General features: G+C 51.5%; 1 protein-coding gene across 3 annotated transcripts in view; it reads right to left on the bottom strand.

Annotated features, from left to right (window-relative positions):
* The window catches only part of DLGAP3 (DLG associated protein 3), a 57030-nt gene that overhangs the window by 27498 nt on the left and 6534 nt on the right, over nt 1–22998 (bottom strand). For 2 of the 3 annotated variants that reach the window (XM_070610359.1, XM_070610358.1), the window contains 4 exons: nt 8197–8279; nt 5581–6738; nt 1084–1289; nt 706–778 (listed from right to left, as the gene is read on the bottom strand). In XM_070610359.1, coding sequence (XP_070466460.1) covers nt 706–778; nt 1084–1289; nt 5581–6687 — 1386 coding nt within the window. In that variant the 5' untranslated portion in view covers nt 6688–6738; nt 8197–8279. Of the gene's footprint in view, nt 1–705; nt 779–1083; nt 1290–5580; nt 6739–8196; nt 8280–19127; nt 19364–22998 lie in introns of those variants that run through there. The other variant, XM_070610360.1, reaches the window with a different exon arrangement.

Below are 22998 nucleotides of genomic sequence, written 5' to 3'. Positions count from 1 at the left end.
GGCTCAAAAAAGTCAAGTAACTTGCCCCAGGTCACTCAGCTGGTAAGTTGGTAAGTCATTGAGCTGGAATTCAAACCCATCTCATGCACTTAATTACTAAACTGTGCTGCCTCCGTTTGGTTGAGGGGAAAGTCTACACTTAGGTATGAAACTCACATTTACAAAATAACAATTTGGGGCCAGGTACCTTGTGTTTGCAAACATTGTTTCACTGAACTGTCACAAAACCCCTGTGAGATAAATACAAGTACTGTCGTCATTTTAAAGATGAGAAGACAGAGGCGTTGAGAGGTGAAGTGTCTTGCTAGTGGTCCCACAGGGTGGAGGTGGTGAGGGGAGAACACAGCCCTGATCATCTCTGAGGCTGAAACTCTGCTCGTCCCCTCTCTGTACAGTCAATCCTACTGTTCCCGGGAGGGTGGGCTGAGAGCAATAAAGTCAGGCCAGGGCTGGGGAACCTGAGAGAAACGATGTTGCCCTCACAAGCTCATCACTTTGAGGACGCTTGGTGGTTTCTAAGGACGTGACTCTCTGAGATCTCCAGTCTGAGTCAGCTCCAGGAATCCCAAGTCGGGCTTCCCAGCTCCCCCAGAACCAGACCCGAGCTCTCTCCTTGGGCAGATCTCTGATTTTAAGGCCTAGGCTAACATGGGACTGACTCTCCCTTCCCGCCCGTTCCTTCGGGCATCCTGGGCCTCTCCCTACCTGTCCGGTAGTGAGGGAACGGGTGTAGCCAGGAATGGAGCTCCGTGGGTGGATCCGGGGTGGGACACAGCAGCTGGGAAAGGTCAAAATTCCAGATTCAAAACAGGAGTCTGCTAGGAGGCAGGGGAGGGGAATGATAGCATTGGGGCCCATGAGCAGCTTCTATCTGCCAGAAACTCCCAGGAGACTCCTGGGTAAAGGAACCAACCCAAAGAGGCACTCAGACATATGTTGTCACCCGGGACCCCCTCTTTATATGGGGACTACCCAGTTGAACCCTAAGCAGGGAACCCGACCGGTACCCACTTTACACACACCCCCTGCAGGTACCCAGCATCAGCTTCCCGCCTCCCAGCCCCCAGCATTCCCTGTCCTTACTTGATCCGGGCCTGGTCCACGCTGGAGGAGCGGCGGGAGGTGAAGCGCCGGGCGACAGCTTTGGGAGATGTCTTGGGGCTGCCATCTGAGTCTCCGCTCTCCTCGTCCCCCATGGCTTTGATGTAGCTGCCGCTGCGCATCCTGCGGCAGGGGATCTCCCCATCCTTGCCCCCAGTGGGGTAACCCCCCCAGTCATCTTGCGGCACCTGTGGGAACAGGGGCCTCTGTCTCTCAGACACGTCCCTACTAAAACTAGAGGCCAGGACCCTCTTTCCCCACTGCCAGTGGGAAATGCTCTGCCCTGGCTCCAGCAGGCCACACTCAGGAGCATGCAGACATGGAGTGGGAAGCGAGGTCTCAGGCTGTCCTCCCCCTTACAGGAGATGCCTCATCCTCCTCCATGGACCTTTTGCTACTTAACCGAAGGCCACCTAGAAAGTCCTGGGGCTGACAATGCCAGATGCCAAGAGGTCGAAGATCAGAGGTCAAAATGACCTGTGTCAATCCCACCCCCAGCAGTAAAGTATCACCTGACCTCAGTCACCTTTTGTCCCTCCTTCTCCTCCATCCTCTTCACCTGCTTAGCTCCCAAATCCTCTGACTCCCCCTCCTTCCTTCTGTGAGGAGCCACAGAGGGTTTTAAGCAAGGGAGTGACATCAGATTTGTGTTTCAGAAAGAGCTCTCTGACAGTCCAAAGAGAGGATGGACTGTGGAGGGCCAGGAGCAGGGCAGGGGCTCAAGTGGCAGGAGGGAGATCAATTAGGAGGCTGTTGCCGTTATCCAGGCAAGAGATGATGAGACCTAAATTAAGACAATGACAATGAGGAGGAAGAGGAGATGGAAATGAGAGGTGTTAAGGAGCATCAGTGAGCCTGATTAGATGTGGGGGGTGAGGGGGCGGGGAGAAGTTGAGGATGACTGGGAGGCTGCTGGCTGAGGACCTGGGGGATGGTGCTGTCGCTCACTGAGCCATAGAATCCCAGAGAAACAGATTTGGGGAAAAGGTGATGGGTTCAGGGTTGGGCATCTTGAGTTTGGCAGAGAACTGTTGAGCAGGTGCTTGGATATTTGGTTCTGGAGTTCAGTGGAGAGATCCGGGCTGGAGGCAGACGTGGGAATCATGGGCGCCTGCTGAATCCAGAGGCGTGAATGGAAGAGCCCAGGGGAAAGAAGAAAGAGAGCTGGGAGGGATCCACTGACATTTAAAAAGAGATTGCAAAGAAAGGAAGAGGAGCCTATGAAGTCACCTGAGAAGGAGTGGGCAGAGGGGTAGGAGGGAACTCAGGAGAATGCCATGTCATGGAAACAGGAGACATTTCCAGAATAAAAGGAATTGATAATGTCAAATGCCACAGTGCATTCAGAGGTTAGTAATTCAGGCTCGGGAGTCAGACAGATCCATGCTCAAATTCTGGCCCCAGCACTTGCTAGCTAGGTGAACTTGAGCGAAACTGATTAATCTCTATCAGTTTCCTCATCTGTGAATTGGTAATGATAATTATTCCTACATCACAGGGTTGGTGAGAAGGGTAAATGAGCCAATATAGAGTGCCCAGCACACAGTAAGTGCTGAATAAATGTCAACTATTATTATTATAAACATTGAAAAGTACCTTTCAAGGAGAGCTCTCAAGAGACCATTGGTGACCACGGCCAGAACATTTTAGAGGACAGAGGGTGTGGAAGTCAGACTGCAGTAAAGGGAAGAATGAAAGAAAGTGAAGAAGCGGAGTGTATGCTCTAAGAACTTGGATACGAAGGGAAGACACGACGGAAGGGGCTATGGGATTGAGGAAAGGATTTTTTGGATGAGAGACTTGGGCATATTTTCAGGATGAGGGAAAAAGCCAATAAAGATAAAGACAGTCTTTAAATGTGGGGAGGGAGGAGGGACAAACAGCTCAGGGATGGAGGGGGTCCTGGGGAGATGGGCTCAAGCCCTACTGAAGGGATCATCCTGGGATGGTGGTCCTGGCTTCTCCTCTGAGCCAAGAAATAAGGAGGTGGGGGTGGCTGGGAAGCTAAATGAGTCTACAGGTGAGCTGACAGGCAGGGGAGGGGGGTCCGTGATGGTCGACTGCACTACAAAGAATGAGTGTAAATGAAGGTGTGGGGGAGGGGGCTGGGGCAAGTAGGGAAGACTTAAAATACTTGTTGTAAAGAACAGGTTAAATGGGGTGGGGATTGGGGCTCAGAAAGGGATCAGGGATCAGGGCTCAGGGGAGGGACAGAGACTCTGGGAGTGATGCTAGGTGAGGGGACGGAGACCAGTGCGAGAACAGGGACCCAGGGATGGGATGGGGCCCGATGAAGGAGCCTACAGGGAGGAACAGGACTCAATGAAGGGTTGGGGCTCAATCAGAAGATGCGAACACAGGGAGGAAATGAGGCTCCATAAAGGAACAAGAACTCCAAGTGGCAAGAGGAGTTCCGGGAGAGGGTTGAGGGAGAGCTGGGGTCCAGTGCGAGAAACAGGGTCTTGACAAAAGGACTAAGGGTCCAACAAAGACACCTAGTTTGATGGGGCCGGTTTCCCCTGCTTTTGTGCCAGGGGAGCAGCAGGCTGTCTGGAGGGTCCCAGCAGCCCCTTGTTCTCCCCCAAATGGGTTGAGACTTCCCAGTCCTAAGATGCCCTGGAACCCTAGGCCCTGATGGGTCATTCACCTTCCCCATACTCTACAGAGAGGAGCCGCAGGCAGGCAGAGAAAGCCAGGCCAGATGATGGGCCAGCCAGGGCACGCTTTGCCACACTGCAGGGTTCCCACTCCGTAGCCACTGCAGAGCTCCTCGCTCCTCTGCAGGACACTGTGAGGTGCATGTTAAAAAGGAAGCCCCCAGGGAGGCCAGGGCAGCCCTAGAGAAGTAGCAGGGAGCAGTGGGGTGGCAGTGAGGCTCCAGGGATGGCAAGGGCTCAGTTATGGGAGAAGGGTTGGTGTTCCCACCTTGGCCCTTCCTGCGGGACCCTTCAATTCCCAGCTTAGAGAACCTCTCTACGCAGGGAGGGGGCAATCCAAGGCCAATTCAGTAGTCCGGAAGTCTCCAACCTTCCCTTCTGTCTCCCACCCCTCTCTGCTTCCAATGTGGCCCTAACTGTTCCCTTGAGCTTCCGTAAGTTCCCCACCCAGGAGAGCCCTAACACGTGAACAACTTACCAGTAAGCCCAGTGACACCCAAAGACACATGCAACCTCGATTCTCCACACCTTTGGACATGAGTAGCCTCTTCCTGGAACACCCTTCATCCACTTCTGCACTAACCCAACTCCTCCACTGAGATTCAGCTCAGGGGACATTCCTCGTAGAAGCTGCTTTGAGCAATCCCTGGCCACCACCACCCCAGGTGGGTGCGGTGCTTCCTCTGTGCTCCCACGGTACCCAGCACTCTCTCCTACCACAGCCTCATCGCACTGGGTTCTATACGTTTCCTTGCCCACCTCACCTCTAAACAGTGAGCTCTTCACAACCTGCACCTGTGTCTTCATCTTTGCAGCCACAACACCCAGGAAATACTCACTGAATGAATGACTGTGGAATAACTATGTGAAATATTGGGCTTGGGGGATGACCGGAGGTCCGCTGGACTTCTAGAACTTGTATTGACTTTTTGTCCTAAACTATGGGAGGGCTCAAGAAAATATGTCAGGGGGTATGAGAAGAGACCCGAAGCAGAGAAGAGGAAGGTTGATGGTGAGAAGAGCCTCCGACCAAAGTTCAGTAAAAAGATAGAGAGTGGACAGTGTGGGATGGATGAAGGCTCCATAAGGAGTCAGAGCTCCCAGCATCACCTGCGGAGATCACAGAGCTGGTGAGACAGGATGGGGATATCATGCCCTCTATCACCTGCACCATCCTCTCCCAAGAAGCCCTGTCTTGGCGTTGCATCCGGGGCTCAGACCTCAGTGTGTCTCCAGTCTAGGAAAATCCACGGGACAGCCTCCCAGGGTTCTTCCACAGCTTCATGGGCTGTTCTACTGCAGGTACCCCAGAACGACAAACTCCAGCAGAGGCACATTCTGGAAATAACTGACCTTCATATTCAAACAATATCTGGACCACCCAGATTTGAGCAGAAAAGAGGTCTGGAGAAGGCCTGGGGCAGGAGAACCGCTTTCCAACTGCTGACCTCCAATCTACAGCCTAGAAGCTACAGCCAGGGAGTACCACACAGTCCTGTCCGCTGCCTACCTTAAACCTCATTCTGCCTCCAGCCTCATAAGACAGAGGCCAGCACAGCTGGTCCAAAACAGCAGGTCAAGGGGAAGTCTGCCTGACATGGATACAACATCAGAATAGGAGGGACCCTTCATTGCCCAAATGGGGAAACGGAGGTTCCAAAAGGGCCTCAAGGGGACACAGTGAGGCAGGGCAGAGCTACCCTGCCTCCAAGCTCTCCATCAGGGGCACAGCTGGCTCCCATCCAACCTTTTCCATAGCTCCCTGAGTGACAACACTGATGAGGGCCGAGGACCCAGTTCCCCACCCCCACCAAAGCCTCACCTGCAGATAATGATAAGTCCTGGCTTTGGTCTTGGTCTCTGGACCCAGGAGCCCCTTGCCTGGCCCAGCCCCTGGGTATCCATCCCGGCCTTGGCTGACCATCATGGTATGCCAGGCACTTCGCTTGACTGATTGTCCATCCAGTGACATGGACATGCCAGTGCAGGCAAGACAGCGGCCTTCTGACCCGCCCGAGCGCCCCTTGAAGCTCAAGTCCCGGTAGGACCCATCTGGAGCCTCCAGGCAGAAGGGACCACCAGGCTCCCCCGGGGGCCGGCCACCCACCAGGAAGCCGCTATCACTGTCCAAGTTGTCGTCGGAGCTCCACCAGCCCGCGGCCTTGGCCTGGTGCCGCCCGTCCCCCTTGCGGTCCTTGCTCTTGCTCCTCTTGCCGTGCCGGGACTGGTGGTGGTGGTGGTGGTGGTGGTGATGGTGGTGGTGGGAGGTGTGAGGGCCTCCAGAGCCCGGGCCAGGGAAGCTGTCTCCCCCAGAGCCACCTCTTCCCTCGGCCTTGGGCCCATTATAGTCCCTCTTCCCTGGGGCCTCCAGAGAGTGGGACTTGGCAAAGAGCTTCTGCACAGAGTGAACCAGGTGCCGGATGCGGCTGGGGCTCTCACTGCGGGCCTCCGGGGCAGTGCCAGACCCCGGCCCTGGTCCTGGCCCGGCCCCTGCTGGACCTCGCTGGTATGGTAGCGTGTGGAAGCCATCCTGTTGAACTGGCAACTGCTTTTCAAACTGGTCCAGGAGTGTAGGAGGCAGGCGGGGGGCACCCTTGCCCTGTGGGTGGCCCACACAGTCTTCACAGGTGTCAAAAGGGCCCTGGCCAGGGTACATCCTGGGGAAGGTGCTGCTACCCCCCCCAACTCCGGCCCCCCCTGGCCCTCCCTCGGGGCCTACTGATGGCCCCTCACTCAGGCTCAGGGGCCCTTCGGGAGAAAGGTGTCCCAGGCCTGCTCTCGGGGCACAGAAGCGGGGCTCGGTGGAGAAGGCCTCCCCGGAGCCCAGCAGGTACGGGGCCCTGGCAGCTGGGCCCACATCCATATGCTGCTGGTCAGCAAAGCGGGCTGGGCGGGGATGGCTGCCTCGGTCGCCATGGTAACCCCTCATGGCCTCAGCAAGGGCTCTTCATAGTGTTGGGGGCCAGGCCCCAGGAACCTCCTGGGAAAATAGGGAGAAAAGGGATTCAAATTGAACAACAGGTCACTTCAACTAAAACTATCGTTTATGAGGTGTTCTTGTATTCTTTTTGGTAATGCATACCAATTTATTGTGATTAACTATACTATCTTTCCACAAATGGACTTAAAATTCCTTAAAACAGTCGTACTAGCCAAAGACACTCACAAGGGCACAAAATAATACCGTCATTCATCAAATTCTGCAAATGTGATAAATATTCCCAAGAGGAAATGCCCTCAGCCAAATGAATTTTTTTAAATCCTTAGGTTAGCAAAAATAAAAGGATACCCAAACAGACACAAAAAAAATATTCAAAGAAACCAGTCATTAGGTGAACTTTTAACAAGCTGGCTTTAGGCAAATTGACCCAGGGCCTCACCTCTGCCCCATCCCTGCCCACTTCCACTGCTGCGAGGAGCCAGGTCTCAGGGTGACAGCTCCCAGCAGCAGTAATGAACAAGAGCACTGGACCCAAAACTACATCTCCAGCATGATTCTGCAGGAAAATCCCTCCACTTCCTTCCACACCCTGCTCCTTCCAACTGACTGCAGGCTCATTCTCCCTCCTTCCAGGACCGAGATAGGAAGGAATAACCTGAGATGACTCCTCCTTCCTCTTCCGGGTTCCAAATAGTCCCCAGTGGAATTTCTTCTCCTTTTGCCTTTTACCCACCCCCCGCCAACCCCATCCCACTGGAGGGAAGTCATAAAGGGAGGAGACACCATAAAGAGAGGGAATACTGGCTGTTCAAGGCAGCATCTGAATCCTAAACTGGGATGGGAACCCGAGAGTTCCTCCTCCTAGGAACAGTGGGCTGGCAGGGCAAGGAGGTGATGGAGAGAAAACGTTGGAATCAGTGTCCCTGGCCCCCATCCCAGGCTCGCCAAGGCTACAGGACAGAGAGGTCAGCTCTCAGCAAGAACTGCCTCCAATCAGGACTCCAGAGCTGCCAGGACAGGAGCTACAGCAGGAGGGGGTGTCAGCAGGAGGGACAGGGACCGATAGGCTGGCAGACGGCGCCCTCCCTCATCCCAGACCAGGCTCCTGGACCATCTGCTGACTAGGAGGGGATGACAGCCTCAAAGACTCCAGACAGCAGCACCTCTGCGACTCACCCTCCCTTCCACCCCGCCATCACCTCCCCATACCCACCGTATTTCAGGCTTCTTCCAGATCCTGCTCACAGCTCATCTCCTACTATTTCCCAAGCACTTGCTATGTATATGGTACTGTGCAGACCTAATGTTCTCTAATCCCACTGACATTCTGTGCATAGATATTATCCACATTTACCCATGAGAAAATTGAGTTCAAAATGGTGAGGTCACAAAGCCAATAAGTGGGTAAATCACTTTGAATCAAGATTCAAACCCAAGTTATTCTGATTTGAGAACCCCCAATCTAATCCCCATCTCTCAGACTCTCCTACCACTCACCATCCTGGGTGTCCCATCCTCGGTGTCAGGATCCCCACTGCCAGGCAGAATACTAACTTCAGAAGGCTCAGGACCACTGGCTCCTGATAGAAAAGAAGAGTGGTGAGTGAAGGGGACAGAGAGTTTCCCAGAGTCCTCAGAGGACCAGTCTCCGGCCTTGACAGTTTCCCTTCCCAACCCCCCAACCAGGAGTGATTGGATCCCCCACGATGCAGAGCCTTTGGACCCCCAGGGAAATGAAGTTGGCTTCATTATGCAAATACATGCAAATGAGCTTACAGGTTGGACTACCTCCAACTGCAGGTGTCTGTGTGATTGTGCTGAGCCACTGCATTTTCATTGCCCTCAAATATGATTCCATTCTACAAATATTTGTTGAGCAGATACCATAAGCAAGACTCTGAGTGAGAAGTGTTTAAGGTGATTTAAGTGTGGTCCCTTGTCATCAAGGGGCTTATAGTCTAAGAGGAGAACAATCTCTCACACGACAGGGTTATTTTAGGTCCCTGTTTTTTTGCATAAGCTGTTCCCTCTTCCCAGAATCTCTTTTCATCCACCCCCCAACCCTTTCCCCTGGCTAATACTACTCATATTAAGCCCTACCTTCCCTTGAAGACTTTCTGTACTTTTATTCTGGGTTATGCCTCTCTATTGGGTTTTTATAACACCCTGGGTTCCCCCATGAAAGCAGCTTTCACACTGCACTGAAATTATCTGTTTCAGTTTCTGTCTCTCCAATTAGAATGTGGTCTTCTGCAGGGTAGGAACCAAATTTTATTTATCTCTGGATCTCCAGCACCTAATTCAGGGCCTTGCCCAGAGCAGGTCCTTAATAAATGTTCATTAACTAGATGAATAAATGACAGGGCTGGAAAGAGGTACCAAAATGTTAGGCTAGTTCAGGTGAGGGCAAGACCAGATTCAATAGAGAGAAATTGAAGAAGACTTCCCAGAAAAGAGTGTGTTTGAGTTGGAGAACAAGATGGCTGTGTGTTCCATAGACAATGGTGATGGGGGAGAGAGAATTCCCAGTGGAGGAAACAGCAGGCACAAAGGCAAACGAGGTGGGAAAATTAGGAATTCTGAGGAGTGGGTTGGGAGAGTTCCAGCAGACATTTAGGGTTTGGAAAATACTGGGAAGAGGTGGGAGAGAGAGAGTCAGAAAGGAAGACAACTCTGAAGTTTGCAGCAGCCGTGACTGGAAGACTAATGATGCCATTATTAGACATGGGGATGTCAGGAAGAAGAGCTAGCTTTGCAGGCATGATTAATGGTAGTGGAAGATACACAGTCAGACATCAGGAGGAACTTCCTGACCTCGAGGGATGTGAGACAATGAAGAAGATTGTGGAGTCTCCTGGGAATCTTCCACAGAGGAGAGGGTGAGACATGCGCAGCCCCCTGCCCACCCTGTGGCCTGGACTGGAGAAGCTGCTGGTTATCTCGCCTGGAGGGAAACTGGGGTGACCTCACAGATTTCAACTGCCTGGCTCTAGACGACAATTCTCCTCCATTGCTCTTCCCTGTGGAAGCAGAGGTGACTTCAGACCAAGAGGGCCCCGAAAGCAGTTGTTGGAAAAGCACCTGGAAGCATCTCCATGCCTTGGAAAGAAGCTTCGATAGCCTGGTCCTTTGTCCATGGCATGGTCCTTCTTATCCTGCCCCAGGCAGCATCCACATCTGAGACTCAAAGCACGAAAGGCCACTTTGGCAGAAGCCCAGACCAGCCCATGGGCTTTGTTTGTGGTCAAATCAAGCTGCAGCCTCATGCTGAGCCTTCCCAATGGTGGCCATTCCCAGGCTCCCCCCTCCTCAACCCACACAGGTGCTGCTGCCAAGCCACTGAGCCCGCATCAAGATCTTCTCAAACTTCCATCTTTTAGCATCAATCCATATTCTCCTGGCTCTAGTCTCAGAGGTTATGGGCCCCTGTAATTGCTCCTCTCCGGACAAACCACCCCTGACTCCCTTACCAATGGCCTATGGAGCAGCACTGCCTAGTGGGAAAAGCGCAAGCCCTGAGATCAGAAGGTGTGTGACACTAGACAAGTGACCTACCCTCCCTGAGCCTAATGACACCTGCTCACCTATCTCCCAGGGCTGTAATGAATATCAAATGATACAATGTATACAAAACCAATTTATAACCTCTAAGATTCCATAGTGTCATCCTTCATGTGAAGCCTTTATTTTGGATTTCCAAAATCTCCAATGTCCAAAAGAGTAAATAATACAATCAAATCCAAATTACCGGGGGAAGAAGATGGTCAACTTACGAATTTCCTAAAGAGAAGATTTAATTGATATAGATTTAACTATATAGGCTTCCTCCTATATATTATGCTTTATGATCACATTCCTCCTGCTGCCATCCCATTACTAAACATAATCAATAGGAAGGAAAAATGAGCAAGGAGGGGACTAAGAATGCAATCCATCACCAAGTCCTGTGGATTTTGCTTTCTAAGAATAGATCTGTCCACTTATTTCCATATCCACCAAATCATTGTCGGCTGACTAGCTAAAACAGGCCCAACTCTTTCCCCTTTCCCAGCCTCCTTTATAACTAGAGGCCACATGATTCACTTCTGGTTAATGACATAAACATAAAAATATGATGAGGGTTTCTGGGAAAGATTCTGCCTTTGTGATAAAAGGGATGGAGCTTGTTAGTACCAGCCTTCCTGCCTTTCTTCTCAGCTTGAATACAATCGTGATGCCTGGAGCTAGGGCAGCTGTCTTGCCACCATGAAAGAAAGGCCTAGAGAATCACTGAAATGCTAGTTCTGGAGTCATTGAGGCATGGAACATAAGCAGTTGCCTTCCTCCAGGCCTAAATGCAGTAAGGAATATACTCCTCTTTATTTAAACCACTGTCGGCCAGATTTTCTGTATTTGCAGCAGTAAGCATTGCTAACTAATCTGACTACCTCAGAACATCCTCTCCTGCATGGACATCAGCAAAAGCTCCTAACTGGTCTCTGTGCTTCTGTTCTTCCCCTGCTCCAATGCATAGGGTCATTTGGAAACACAAATCTGATCATGTCACTTCTCTGCTTAAAACTCTTTATTGGCTTATTGATGTTCTTAGGATAAAATGCCTTGACCCAGCCAATGAGACCTGCAGGGTCTGGCCCTTCCTACGTCTCGAACACCCTCTCACGACATGCTCCCCCTTACTTCCTCTGCTCCAGCCAGGCCAGTCTTTTTGCAGTCCCATGATCCCTCCCATCATGAGGCCTATTCCCCCTGTCCGGAAAGCTTTTCCCGCCCACCTCTGCCTTGCTAACTCCTCCACACCCTTCAGATCTCAGCCCAGTTGTTGCTTCCTCAGGGAAGCTTTCTCTGGCCTCCCTGACTAGGTCAGATCCCCCTGCTGTTTGCTCTCGAGGCACCGTGTCCCTGCATAGCTCTTACAGCATTACCATTTTCAATCTGCATGATTCAGAGGTTGTCTGTCTCTCCTACCAGAATGCAAGCTCCAGGCAGGTGCAAGAATTTCATCCATCTTATTCACTGCATTATCTTCGACCCCTAGAACAATGCTTGGCATGTGGCAGGTGTTTGCTGAGTGAATGTGAGCCTACAAAGAACAAGATCCTTTCTCTTAGGACATTTTATCTAATTCTCACAACTGTTCCAAGGGATAGACATTACCCCTCCTCCCAACTGACAGAAGAAGAAACTGAGGCTTGGAGAGGCAAACTGACCTGCCCAAGGTCACAGAGTTGGTGGCAAACCCAGAAACAAAATCCAGTGTTGCCTCACTCCAATGCCTTATCTCTTCTCCTGCCTGTGCTTCAAGCCCAGAGAGGCCGAACTTATTAAACGTCAGTCTGAAGCAAACACAGTAATGAAAGTGGATTTGCTTTAAAAAAAAAAAAAAAAGGGAACAAACAAATAAAATAACCTCACCCATACCACACACTCTAGACCTAACCAGAGTATGGTTTCGCCTTTCCCCCGTGTGGTGAGTACTGAGTTTGTTCTAAGTCCAATGTCAGATAAGTACTAAAGGAAGCTCCCTGAAGCCCTATAACAACTCTGGGTGCTGGTGTTATTTTCCCCATTTTACTGCACCCAGGCGTCTATCCACTATCCCAGGACACAGAGAGCTGCCCAGGTGTGGAACCTCTGGGCCCAGAAAGGCAGCCGCTTTTGCAATTGCCTGTGGCTGGCTGGGAAGTGGGGAGTGAAGGAGTCTGGGAGGGTGCCGTGTGTGACAAATTCTCTGATGCAGCTCGAATCTATCTGGGAATGGAAGAAGTGGCACACATGCCGTCACCAAGAAATTACCCAATTTAGCACCAACTACACAATCCAGCAATTAGTTTCTTAAACCGGAACTTGCTGGGGGCTGCCAGGCTGGCGGGGTTGTTGTTACAAATCTCACTGGGAAACCAGCTGTGTAATTCGCCAGGAGGTTGTCACTGCCCCAAGCAATTACCTTCCAGAAAAAGAATGGAAAATGGAGGAAGGAAAGGAGCTGCAGAGGAAGGAGTCAGAGTGTTTTCTTCTGCCCTCCCCCAGGGCCCTGCCTGGCCAAATCAGTTGATTTTCCTTTCTTGAGACCAAGGCGACTCACAATCTCCCTGGATCAAAGCAGTCATCAGTGTAGACTCTGTTGTGAGTCTCTCTGGGTTCAAATCCCTTTCCACTCACTAGCTGTGTGTGCTTGGGCAGGTGATGCACCTCTCAGCTTATTTTCTTATCTGTAAAGTGGGGATAATATTGGAGCCATCAGGAAGGTATTAATGATGTGACGGTTAATGGGGCAAAGCACACAAATCCCTTAGTCTTGTACCTGGTGTCTGGTGGATACTCAGTAAAGGTCGCTATCATTATTTGTACCTTCATTTCTACAACTTTCTCCATTGTTTTACAGTGTGACCTTGGGTAGGTCACTTAATCTTTCTGGGACAGCCATATGAAACCAAAGATATTCTGCTGGGGAATAGCAGTTCTTACTCAAGACTGTCCAAACGTGGGCACCCAGGGCTCCAGGTGTGTTCGACAAAGGCCAGTGTCTTAGAGATTGACACAAAGTGATGCCTTGGGCAGTGGGGAAGATTTCAAAAAAGCAAATATTAACTGATTCATGTCTTCCCTATGAAGTTGTCTGGGAGAGCAACAAGCTAGGCACAACGGTCCAGATGGCAGGAAAGGGAGACAGTTGCTCTCTTGCTGGGGATCAGCCCCATCTAGTCCCCTCACACTGGAGCCTATGAGGTCATGCCATACCAGTTCCAACACAGCAGAACTTACAGCAAGTGAAGTCTGGAACTCATTTTGCACCTGTGTGTCTGGGATCCTCCATGCCTATGGGTGGAGCCATGTGGGCCCTTGGGAGCCCAAAGTTTCGGACTTTGCCTACCTGCCCCCTTTCCCTGTGTTGACTTAACCAGAATATCCAGGATTCTGCCTCAGTTCCCGTGTCCAGTCCTCCACCACCACCTGTCCTGACAGCAGTTTGCGGGGCTGGAGCTGGATGTCCACTGTGAAAGGGTTACCTACTGGGGAGCCTTAACACAGAGCCTCTGACGTGTAGCCCACACTCCTGTGCCCAGGGATAGGCACTCTGCCCTCAGCCTCCCGCCTCCTCCTGCATCCAGTTCTGCCAGAGCCCACTGACCATTTCAACACTGGCGTTGCCCAGCTGCCTTTGGCAGGATCTCTGCAGCTGGGCTGGTGCCCCCATCCCCATCTCTCAACCCCACTACCCAGTCCTGTCACTGAGGACTCAGCATGCCTTGTGCCCAACTGCAGCCCTTAGGACCCCAAAGAAAAACCTCCTTCTCCTACTCTCACTGCTCCAGAAAACAGAGAAGAAGGAAAGAAGAAGAGAATCGAAGAAGGGAGGTTTAGGGTCTTTTCATTCACCTTTACTACTTTATTTAATCAACTCTTCCTGGAGGATGGGGTAGGAAATTTACAGAAAACGGGCTGACTGTGCTCCAAAACACTGGAGACATTTAGGCAGAGCCAAGTCTAAATCCATCTCCTGACCCGTTGGATGGTGCTCAGCCTGTGAATAACCCACACTACCTGGAATCTCTTTGAAAATCCCACCTCAGGGGGCTTTTGTCTTGATGTTCTCTCTGCTGGAACACTCTGCCCCAGATATTCCCATGGCTTCCTCTGTCTCATCTTTTGGGTCTCAGCTCAGAGAGGCCTTCCCTGACCACCCACGAACTAAAGTCGAGCCCCATCCCACAGGCACACTCTACATCATCCGTGTTTTATTGCCTTGATAGCACTTGTTGCTCTTTGAAATTATTTTCTTTATCTATTACATGTTTACAGTACATCTCCTCATAGCAGAACATAAGCCCCAGGGGGACAGGGACTACGTCTGTCAAATGCGTTGCAGTATTCTGAGTGTCTAGAACAATGCCTGGCACTACAGGTGCTCAAAAAATATCTATTGCATGAATGAGTCTTCACTTGCCACCCTCGTCCACTCTACAACTGCGCACAACAGTCCACAGAAAGGACCTCCACTCTTTTCCCTCTAAAGGCTGTGGAGAGCCCCTGAAGGATCTGGTATTAGAAATCGAGCCTCCAAACCCAGCCCTGCTCATCATTTATCTAGCCCCTCTCGACTAGCAGGTAAAGATGGTTCTTTTCCAGCCACATCTGGCTCTCTCCAGATATGCCCCTTTGCATAGTTCAAGGAAAGTAGTGGGGGGAAAGAGGAAGGAAGAGGGGGTAAAGTGACCCTCCCCACATTGCAGAGAAGAAGAATGAGAATGTGGGGAGGGTTCTCAGGGCTCGGGGTCCACCATCCAGCCCCAAGGAGGTGTCTTCCTTCAGACTCTCTGGGCCTCAGCTCCTCTCCCAGCTGGAGCCATGTGGCCAAGAGGCACCAGAAGTGAAGTTCAGGCTTATTCTCCCTTCTTCAGGACTACCAAAGGGCCTATGAGACACAACTCAGCCTAATCAGCCTCATGCCCCCACACTCCCTAATTGCAGCCACGGCCAAGTGCTTTTGGCCCGTTCTTCCCTTTCTGTGAACAGAACCAATTCTCAGGCTGTTCTGCCTTGTCATGTCCATGCTCCCCCTCCTGAGGGTCTCCAGGAGCCTTCTTTGGGGAAGTCATCCCTATCTATTGCTGAAAGGCAGGACTCCCAGGACAAGACTCCTATAGGACCCTGGTCAGAGGCAGCTAGTGAGAGAGGCTGTGGGTTCTGAGCCTTGAGCTGAATTGTTTGGGTTCATGTCTCAGGTCTACCAATTATTAGACATGTGGCCTTAAGGAAGTCTCTTCATCTCTCTCAAGTTCACTTTTCTCAACTTTCAAATGGAGGCAAGAATAGTCCCCTTTGTGATTTCACAGGATTAAGACAGTACAAGTAAAATGCACAGCGCTGAGGGTGAGCTATTGATAACTCAGGAGAAACCACTAAAATCCACGAGGTATGGAAGCAGAGCCTCTGAGAAAGCTTCTCAGTCAGCCATGGGCCAAAGCTGGAGGCATCCCTGACTCAGGCTGGCTCAGAAATGGGTGCTCTGAAAACTCATTGTCTCACGTTTCATCCAGGACTGTCTGTTAGCCTGGGCTCCTTTTGAAGACCTCCCACACCCTGAGCATGCTGAAGACAGCACAGCAGCCCTGGCGAACAAAGATGGCAGCATCTGAGGAACCAGAGGCCCTTGCTTTGCAGACCGTCACCAACCCCTGCAGCCGGGGCAAGTGGTTTCTCTTCCAACTCCAGAGATCTGGAAGGAGAGGCCCAGCACCCTGACTGCTGGTTGTTGGGAAGCCAACCATCTACCTCCAACCATTATATTGCAGCCTACTGCGTGACCATGAACAACCTGTTTCATCTGTCTCAACCTCAGTGTTCTCTTCTGTAAAATAGGGATAACACTACCTACCTCCTAAGGTTGTGGCAATGAGGAAATAAGCTGACCTATCCAAGGTAACGGGCACATATGTCCTCATATGCTGGCTTCTCCTGACTTTAGCACCCTAGCACCTTCTTTCATTTGTATGTATTTGGCAAGTATTGGGATGGTGCTGCCCTGGCCTCCAGGATGTTGCCAGACCTGAGCCTGCCAGGGACATCAGAGAAGAACAGGTAGGATCCCAAGCCCACAACAAGGTCCACTGGGCAGCAGCTTCTCAGCCAGGTCAGGCCCATGGCCTTTCTACCCTCTGGCCCAGATGTCCGGTTCTGCCATGGAGTCCAGATCTTAGGACTGCCTCCTGGGTTAGCACACTGTCCTGTAAGCTCTCTATGTGAGCTGGAACAGGGCTGCCAGCACCAGGGCCCGTCTCCTCCTTCTATGCCTCTCCCATGGGGAGTCAAGCACAGGGCTGGGCCCCATGGAGATGGGTGCTTAGCTGACTGCCAGGCTCACGTGGTGACACCTCTCACCCCTCAGCTCTGCCTGATCCTGCCCCAGCCTCCAGTGTATCTTAGCCTCTGCTCTCCTCTCTGGATTTCTGGGCTTAGCAGGAGCCAGGACCACAGTGGGAGAGAGCATGGGCAGCGCAGACTGTGAGATCCCTCCATATGGAAGGCCTGTCCTCCCAACTTTGCCCTCTGATACAGTCTAGGTATCTTCTCTTCCAAGAAACCATCCCTAAGAGTGCCTTCCCCATCAATCCCAGGGCACAGCTGTTGCTACCTACTCTTGGGTCTTCAACACAGTAGGGTAAATATTTGTTGGCAGGCTGTGAGCTCCTCGACAACCAGGATTCATCTGATCTGTATCTGCATGGACAAGATCTGGCATACAGTAGGTGCTCAATAACTTTAGGGTCAGTGATTGAGCCATCAAGAAGTAGTACCCCTCAGCTGGGGCATAGCGAGGGGGGAGAAACAGGAGAAGGCAGGAGGGAAATGAGTCTCTGCAGCTGCACCAGAACTCCCCAGAAGGCAGGGCTGGTCCAGTGTGAGGTGGGTTTCCTGAAGACCTGGGAGTGTCCTGTCCAGGGAAGCATGCAAGCAGAGGTGGGAGGGTCACTTCGCAGGATGGTATAAGCACGGATGGATTCGAGCACTGAACACATTTCAGGCCAGACAATCTCTGATGCCTTTCAACTCTGAAGTCTAAGGCTAAGCTCTTTGAATGCCTACAACTGAGCAGGCTTTACGTTAAATGCTTTAGATGCACTTCTTCGTCTAGTCCTCGCAACTATCCTTCGCAATAGGTAGCATTATTACCCCCATTTTACAGATGAGGAAAATGAGGCTTAGAAATGGAAAGAAAATTGCCCAAGGCCACACAGGTGCTGGAAGAGGGATTTGAATCTGGGTCCGAGTCCAGGCCCGACACTCTCAACCATTAGGAGACCAAGCCCTGGCAGGTCTAAAGTAGCACATTCTCTGACTAAACTGGTCTGATGAGGCCACCAGGTGGACACCCAGTGTGCCCTGACTCATCACTCAGCCTCAGGAAACCTCTACCCTTGCCATCCCTCCTTCGCACATGGGCACACGTGTTCCCGAAACTGCTTATTCACAGTGTAACCCATGTATTATCCAGAAGCAGATTACACAGCAAGGCAGAGTCATCCAACACAACTCACATGGCATCTGTCCTCACATATATTGTCATCATTGCGTAATGTGCACAGATACACACATCCTTGCTCCCACAAGGGTTCACATGCATGTGCATTTTCATCCAATGGACATTCATGCTCCTGTACACAGAAGCTGTACAGATACAAAACCTTACATACGTGTTCACATGTTTATCCCCATACAACAGACATACATGTTCATTTCGCCTCACTTAGGCACCCACGTCTTCTCAACGTCATACACCAAATCCTCCCCCAACAAGAACTTTATCCATTGTTCCCAGGTCCAATACTAGGCCCAGGTGAGCGATAATGCTCCCTCCCTCTGGGGTTGGCCAGGCAGCCCTGAGAGGGGGAGAAGGCTCAGCCTGCCTGTGATGGATGGAATTAATCTACTGAGCTGGAGAAACTAAATAATTAAATCCCTAATCACCCCCCAAGCCAACCCAGGCCAATATAGCTGAGGGAGGGAGGGGGCTCTGAGGCCCAGACCAATATCCTAGAGAGGGGGAGGGGTTTGGGAAGAGAGGCACAGACAGAACCCTCTAGGAGGGTTCTCTGAGAGCTCTGGCAGGCAGACAGACAGACAGACATGGTTCTCCAGTGCCACAGGCTCTCCCTTTCCCCGTGGAAATGGAGCAGCTTCAGAAGGCAGCCCACCAGCAGCCACTGATACAGAACGAGAGGAAGCATACAGTCCTCTCCTACCTTCCCCACAGCCTTTCTTGACCCTCCATGGGGTGTGTCCTGGGAGCATATGGGGAGGGCAGACAGGACACTCAAAGTACCCAGGACCATGGCCATCAGTGAGGTCCACCAAAAGTGGAGCTGACGAGGGATCAGTCGGGCCCTGGTCCAGCCTTGCCCCACTCAGAACAGGCCCTTTCCCAGCCTGGCGCAGAGGGCAGGGAAGGACCCCTCCACGCAGGTGCACCTGCTTCCCTCAGGAAGTGGGTCCAGCACGTGGCTAATAAGCTGAGGATGGGGCAGAGGCCTGGGCAGGGGGGCTCAGGGAATCAGCCGGGGAAGAGGCCCCAGTCCGATTGGCTGAAAAGTGGGTCATATTCCTTTTGAAAAATAGTGAGAAAATGGATAAGTAGGTCGGGCTCTCATCCCCTCAGCCCCAGGCACCATCCCCGACTTGCGGTGGGGAAAGAAGGAAAGGCCTGGACGTGCCAAAGCCCCATCTCCCCAGGACCCCCGGGGCCCCCAGCGCAGGAGGCCAAGGTCATCATCACTCAGGACACTCAAGGACATGCACACTCTGAGGCCAGGACTGGAGCACAAGCCCCACCCCGCCCTGGGCCCTGGAGTGAAAGGTGCTAGGGCCCAGCCAAGCTGAAGGGCTGGGGGTTCCAACACGCAGGTCCCTGAGGAGCCCCTTCCCATCCTCACGTCGGTCGTGATGTCTCCTCTCCTCTCTTCTCCTCCCTTTCCTCATCGTCCACGTGGGCAGAGTCGTTGCCATGACACCGCGGGCAGGTGGGCGGCTCTGGCGGCTGTTTCGGCCCAACCCCCATGCTCAGAGCCCAGGTGGGAGGGGATCGGCTGCAGCGCCCCCGCCCCTAGTCCGGATGAGCGAGGAGATTGGCAGAAGGCCCCCATACACCCCAGAAACTACAAGGGGCTCTAACACCGGCCTCGGGAAGGAGGCAACCCTGGCACACGCTTGGATGTCTGGGGGAGGAACTCTCAAAGAGGATTTCAGGCTTTAATGCCCCCACCACACCTAACAGAGGTCAGAGACTGGCATCCTGGCGGGACTGACCCACAACTCCCACTTCCTCCCCCTTTTCTCACCAGCACCCCTCCCAGATTTCCCCACAGAGTACTAAGTCTCAGTCCCTTCACCCTAGCAGCTGACTGGTCCTGCCTGAGGTCTAACCTCAGTTCCTCATTCAGCAACACAAGCTCAAGTCTCCATGCTCTCTTCAGAGGGGAAAACAGCCAAAGTTGCGAGTCTCAGAGAGATTCCTCCCCTACCACGAAACCCCCAGCCTGTCCTCTAGATATTGGGTCCCCTTTCCCTGGGTGTCCCCCATACCTGAATTCACATCACCGCCTGGGGGGACCACTCACTCCTAAGCCCATATTTGGCCAAGGTACCACCCCACAGGAGAGAGGAGGGGCAAAGGTGGGGGCTAGATGCTGTCTGAGGATGCTGCCCTGCCTCCCACCACATCTGGCCTCAGGAAGTCTGGGTCAGGCCCAAGCTCACGGCTCTGAGCCCTCCTCCCAGGGTCTACATGCCTCCCTGTGTGTGTCTCTAAGTCTCTGTGGCTCTCACTGCCTAAAAGCCTTCCCCCTGTTCAGGACTCTGCTCCCTATCCCTGTTCCCTAAGGCAGGAGTCCTGTATCACTGGCTAAATGGAACCAGAGGGACCCCTGCTTGGTAGCCCTCTGCAGCCTGGCGTATGTGGGGTGGTGGTGGCAAGATCCAAAACGAAGGGAGAATGGCAGCCAGGGTATCCAGCTTGTCATGGGGCATTCATGACATACATACCACATATACACATAAAGATACTTTTACTTTCTTCCTTAGCCTTCCCCTACTGACTAAGATAGTAGATCCGACTGGCTAAAATATATACGTGCACACGTGTGCTTGTGTGTTTGCATGCATGCATGTGTTTGCACATTGCATCTCCTTTTCTCCACCTCCACTGCCAGGGCTGCCCTCATCCTAAGTCCTCACCAAAGCTATTACAGCGGGTTGCTAACTGGTCTCCCTGCCTCGCATCTTGGTCCAGCTCAATCCATTCTCCTCACTGGCTGCCAGTGCGATCTATCGAAAATTGTCTATTCACCAACACGCGTTGAGGGCCTACTCTGAGCCAAGCACCCCTCTGGACACAGTGGGGGCAACAGTGAACCAGACAGATGAAGCTCCCGTTCTCATGAAATTTACATTCTAGTGGGAAAAGATAGAAGATAAACAATGACATGAAAGAGTGGAGGTGGTAAGTGCTGAAATTTTCTTTAAAAAGTGGGTGAGGGGCTAGGATGACAAGGGGCTATTTAAGACAGACTGTGGGGGAGGCCTCTCCAAAGAAGTGACTTTTGAGCAAAGACTTGGATAAAGTGAGGGAGCGAGTCACGTGGGTGTCTGGGGGAAGAGCATTTCAGGGTGAAGGAAAACCTAGTACCACAGCCTGGAGGTGAGACTGCGCTCAGCATCTCTGTGAAACTGAAAGGAAGCCCTTGTAGAGGGGGCACCTGACACCACGGAGGTCACTGGAGGCTATTGTACACACAGAATTTGTCACTCAGGCCCCAGGAAGCACTGTGGATTTAACTCTGAGTGAGATGGAAAGCCACTGGCAAAGCAAGACCTCATCCTTGTCTGGCTGCTTCTGGGGGAGAATCTATGGTGTGGGGCCTGGCAAAGGTGGAAGTAGGGAGACCAGTGGGGACATTTCCTGTTTCCTACAGCTGCCCACCTGGTGACCACCTGTTCAACCTTCCAGCCTCAGCTCAAAGGTCTGCTCTCCTATGAATCCTTTACCAAACCCCTCCCTTCCCCACTCCAGAAATGACCAAGCCCTCCATGGGTCCCCACTGCCCCCAGTGAACACGTATGTCTTCCTACCTTCCTTAACACTCTCCTCACTTGGTTCCAGGGCTTTTACCTTCTCTAGATTGTAAGTTACCTGAGGGCAAGGACCATCCACAGTATCTAGCACAGTATGTGGCACATCACAGGCATAAAATAAACATTGGTTGAATGAATAGGTGCATTGGGTGAAGCACATGTGATGGCAAAGGGACTATTTGCTGGCTGTTGTTAACCTGGGTGAGTGAGGTGCAGCTGTAAGTGGTCACGAGTTGCAAACAGGCCAATGTTAGCATGTGCCCACATATTTTTGCATACTCTGATCATATGGATCTGTGTGTACATGTTGACAAATCCCTATGTTGGTATATACAACCCTGTAGATTTGTTCATGTATGTACATGTTAGAAAGCATATTTATGTTGAGATATGTACATTAAGGCACAGACAAGTAATGTACACATGCACATGTACATACATATTGCCACATACCCTGTATGTGTGAGGGTTATGCACACATTTGGACTTCCATAATATCCCTGCCCCTTTCACCCACTAAGCCCAACTTGTTCTGCTTGATTCTTGAAATTTCTGGGATAATATTAACGTTCAAGTTCCCATACTCTTCCCCCACATTACACCCTTAAGAACCATAACATCTGATCAGCTTTGGGTTCAGTTCCTTACTCAGCTGTCCCAAAGGCCTGCACAGGTTTCTCCTCTGCAAACTCCCATCATATGGATGGTGGCAAGGAACAACTGGGTCCCTGTGACATGAGAATTTGAGAGATCTCAAGGAGCCTACTTTATGGAGAAGAGTCACAGGCATCAGGATGGATCAAGTTCAAGTTTGTGGGAAAACAACTTTTGGACAGTCCCAATGTTTAGTCAGAACCTCCCTCTCTCACGCTCGCTCTCTCATTTTTTCTCTCTGTCACATTTATTCACATGTATGACTCAACTTATGTACATATATTTGTATGTTGTTAAGTCATGTGTGCATATATGTGCCCCAAATACAAGCTCACATGCATACTCACACACATCTATGCATCATTGAGTGAGTACTCCACACATACACACACACAGATTTAAGTAATTACCTTCAAGTCACATATATACATGGATGCACACATAGAGTCATACACATATATACACATGTATATATGTGTCCACACTTATACACAAACTCATAAGTGTGCTTGTACACATTCACACAGCATACTCACACACATGCATGTACACAGTACATACATAGTCATATGCCCACTCCTAGGCAGAAGTACACATGCATGTGCACTGGAATCACAGAGATATCCAGCCCCTCCTCTGGCTTCTACCCTGTGCACAAAGCCAGGAGTCCATATTCTCTCCAAGTGACATCACAAGTTTGCATTTGCTCTTTCGTCTTGCCAATCTCCCACTTCGCCACGTGGAAAGTTATCCCTATCCTCAATAGGATATGCCCCACTCCTGGACTCACTCCATTCCCACCCCTCCTCAGAAAAAGAAAAAAAACAGTCCTTTTAATAAAGGGCTCTGTTATCCCCTTGTCCCATGCGTGGAATAACCAATATTTCCTCAGACAACTGCGGGGGGCGGGTAACAATGAAGTAGGTGCACCTCAGGGAGTAGATGCACCTTTTCCCACCCAAGAGGCAGCCCCCACCCCCAAACCCATATATATATATATAACTCTTTAATTCTAAAAGG

Source organism: Equus przewalskii, chromosome 2 (assembly GCF_037783145.1).
Source record: "Equus przewalskii isolate Varuska chromosome 2, EquPr2, whole genome shotgun sequence".
Lineage (NCBI taxonomy): Eukaryota > Metazoa > Chordata > Mammalia > Perissodactyla > Equidae > Equus > Equus przewalskii.
Note: the sequence above shows the minus strand (reverse complement) of the source record. Positions and strands in the feature narration are given on the sequence as shown.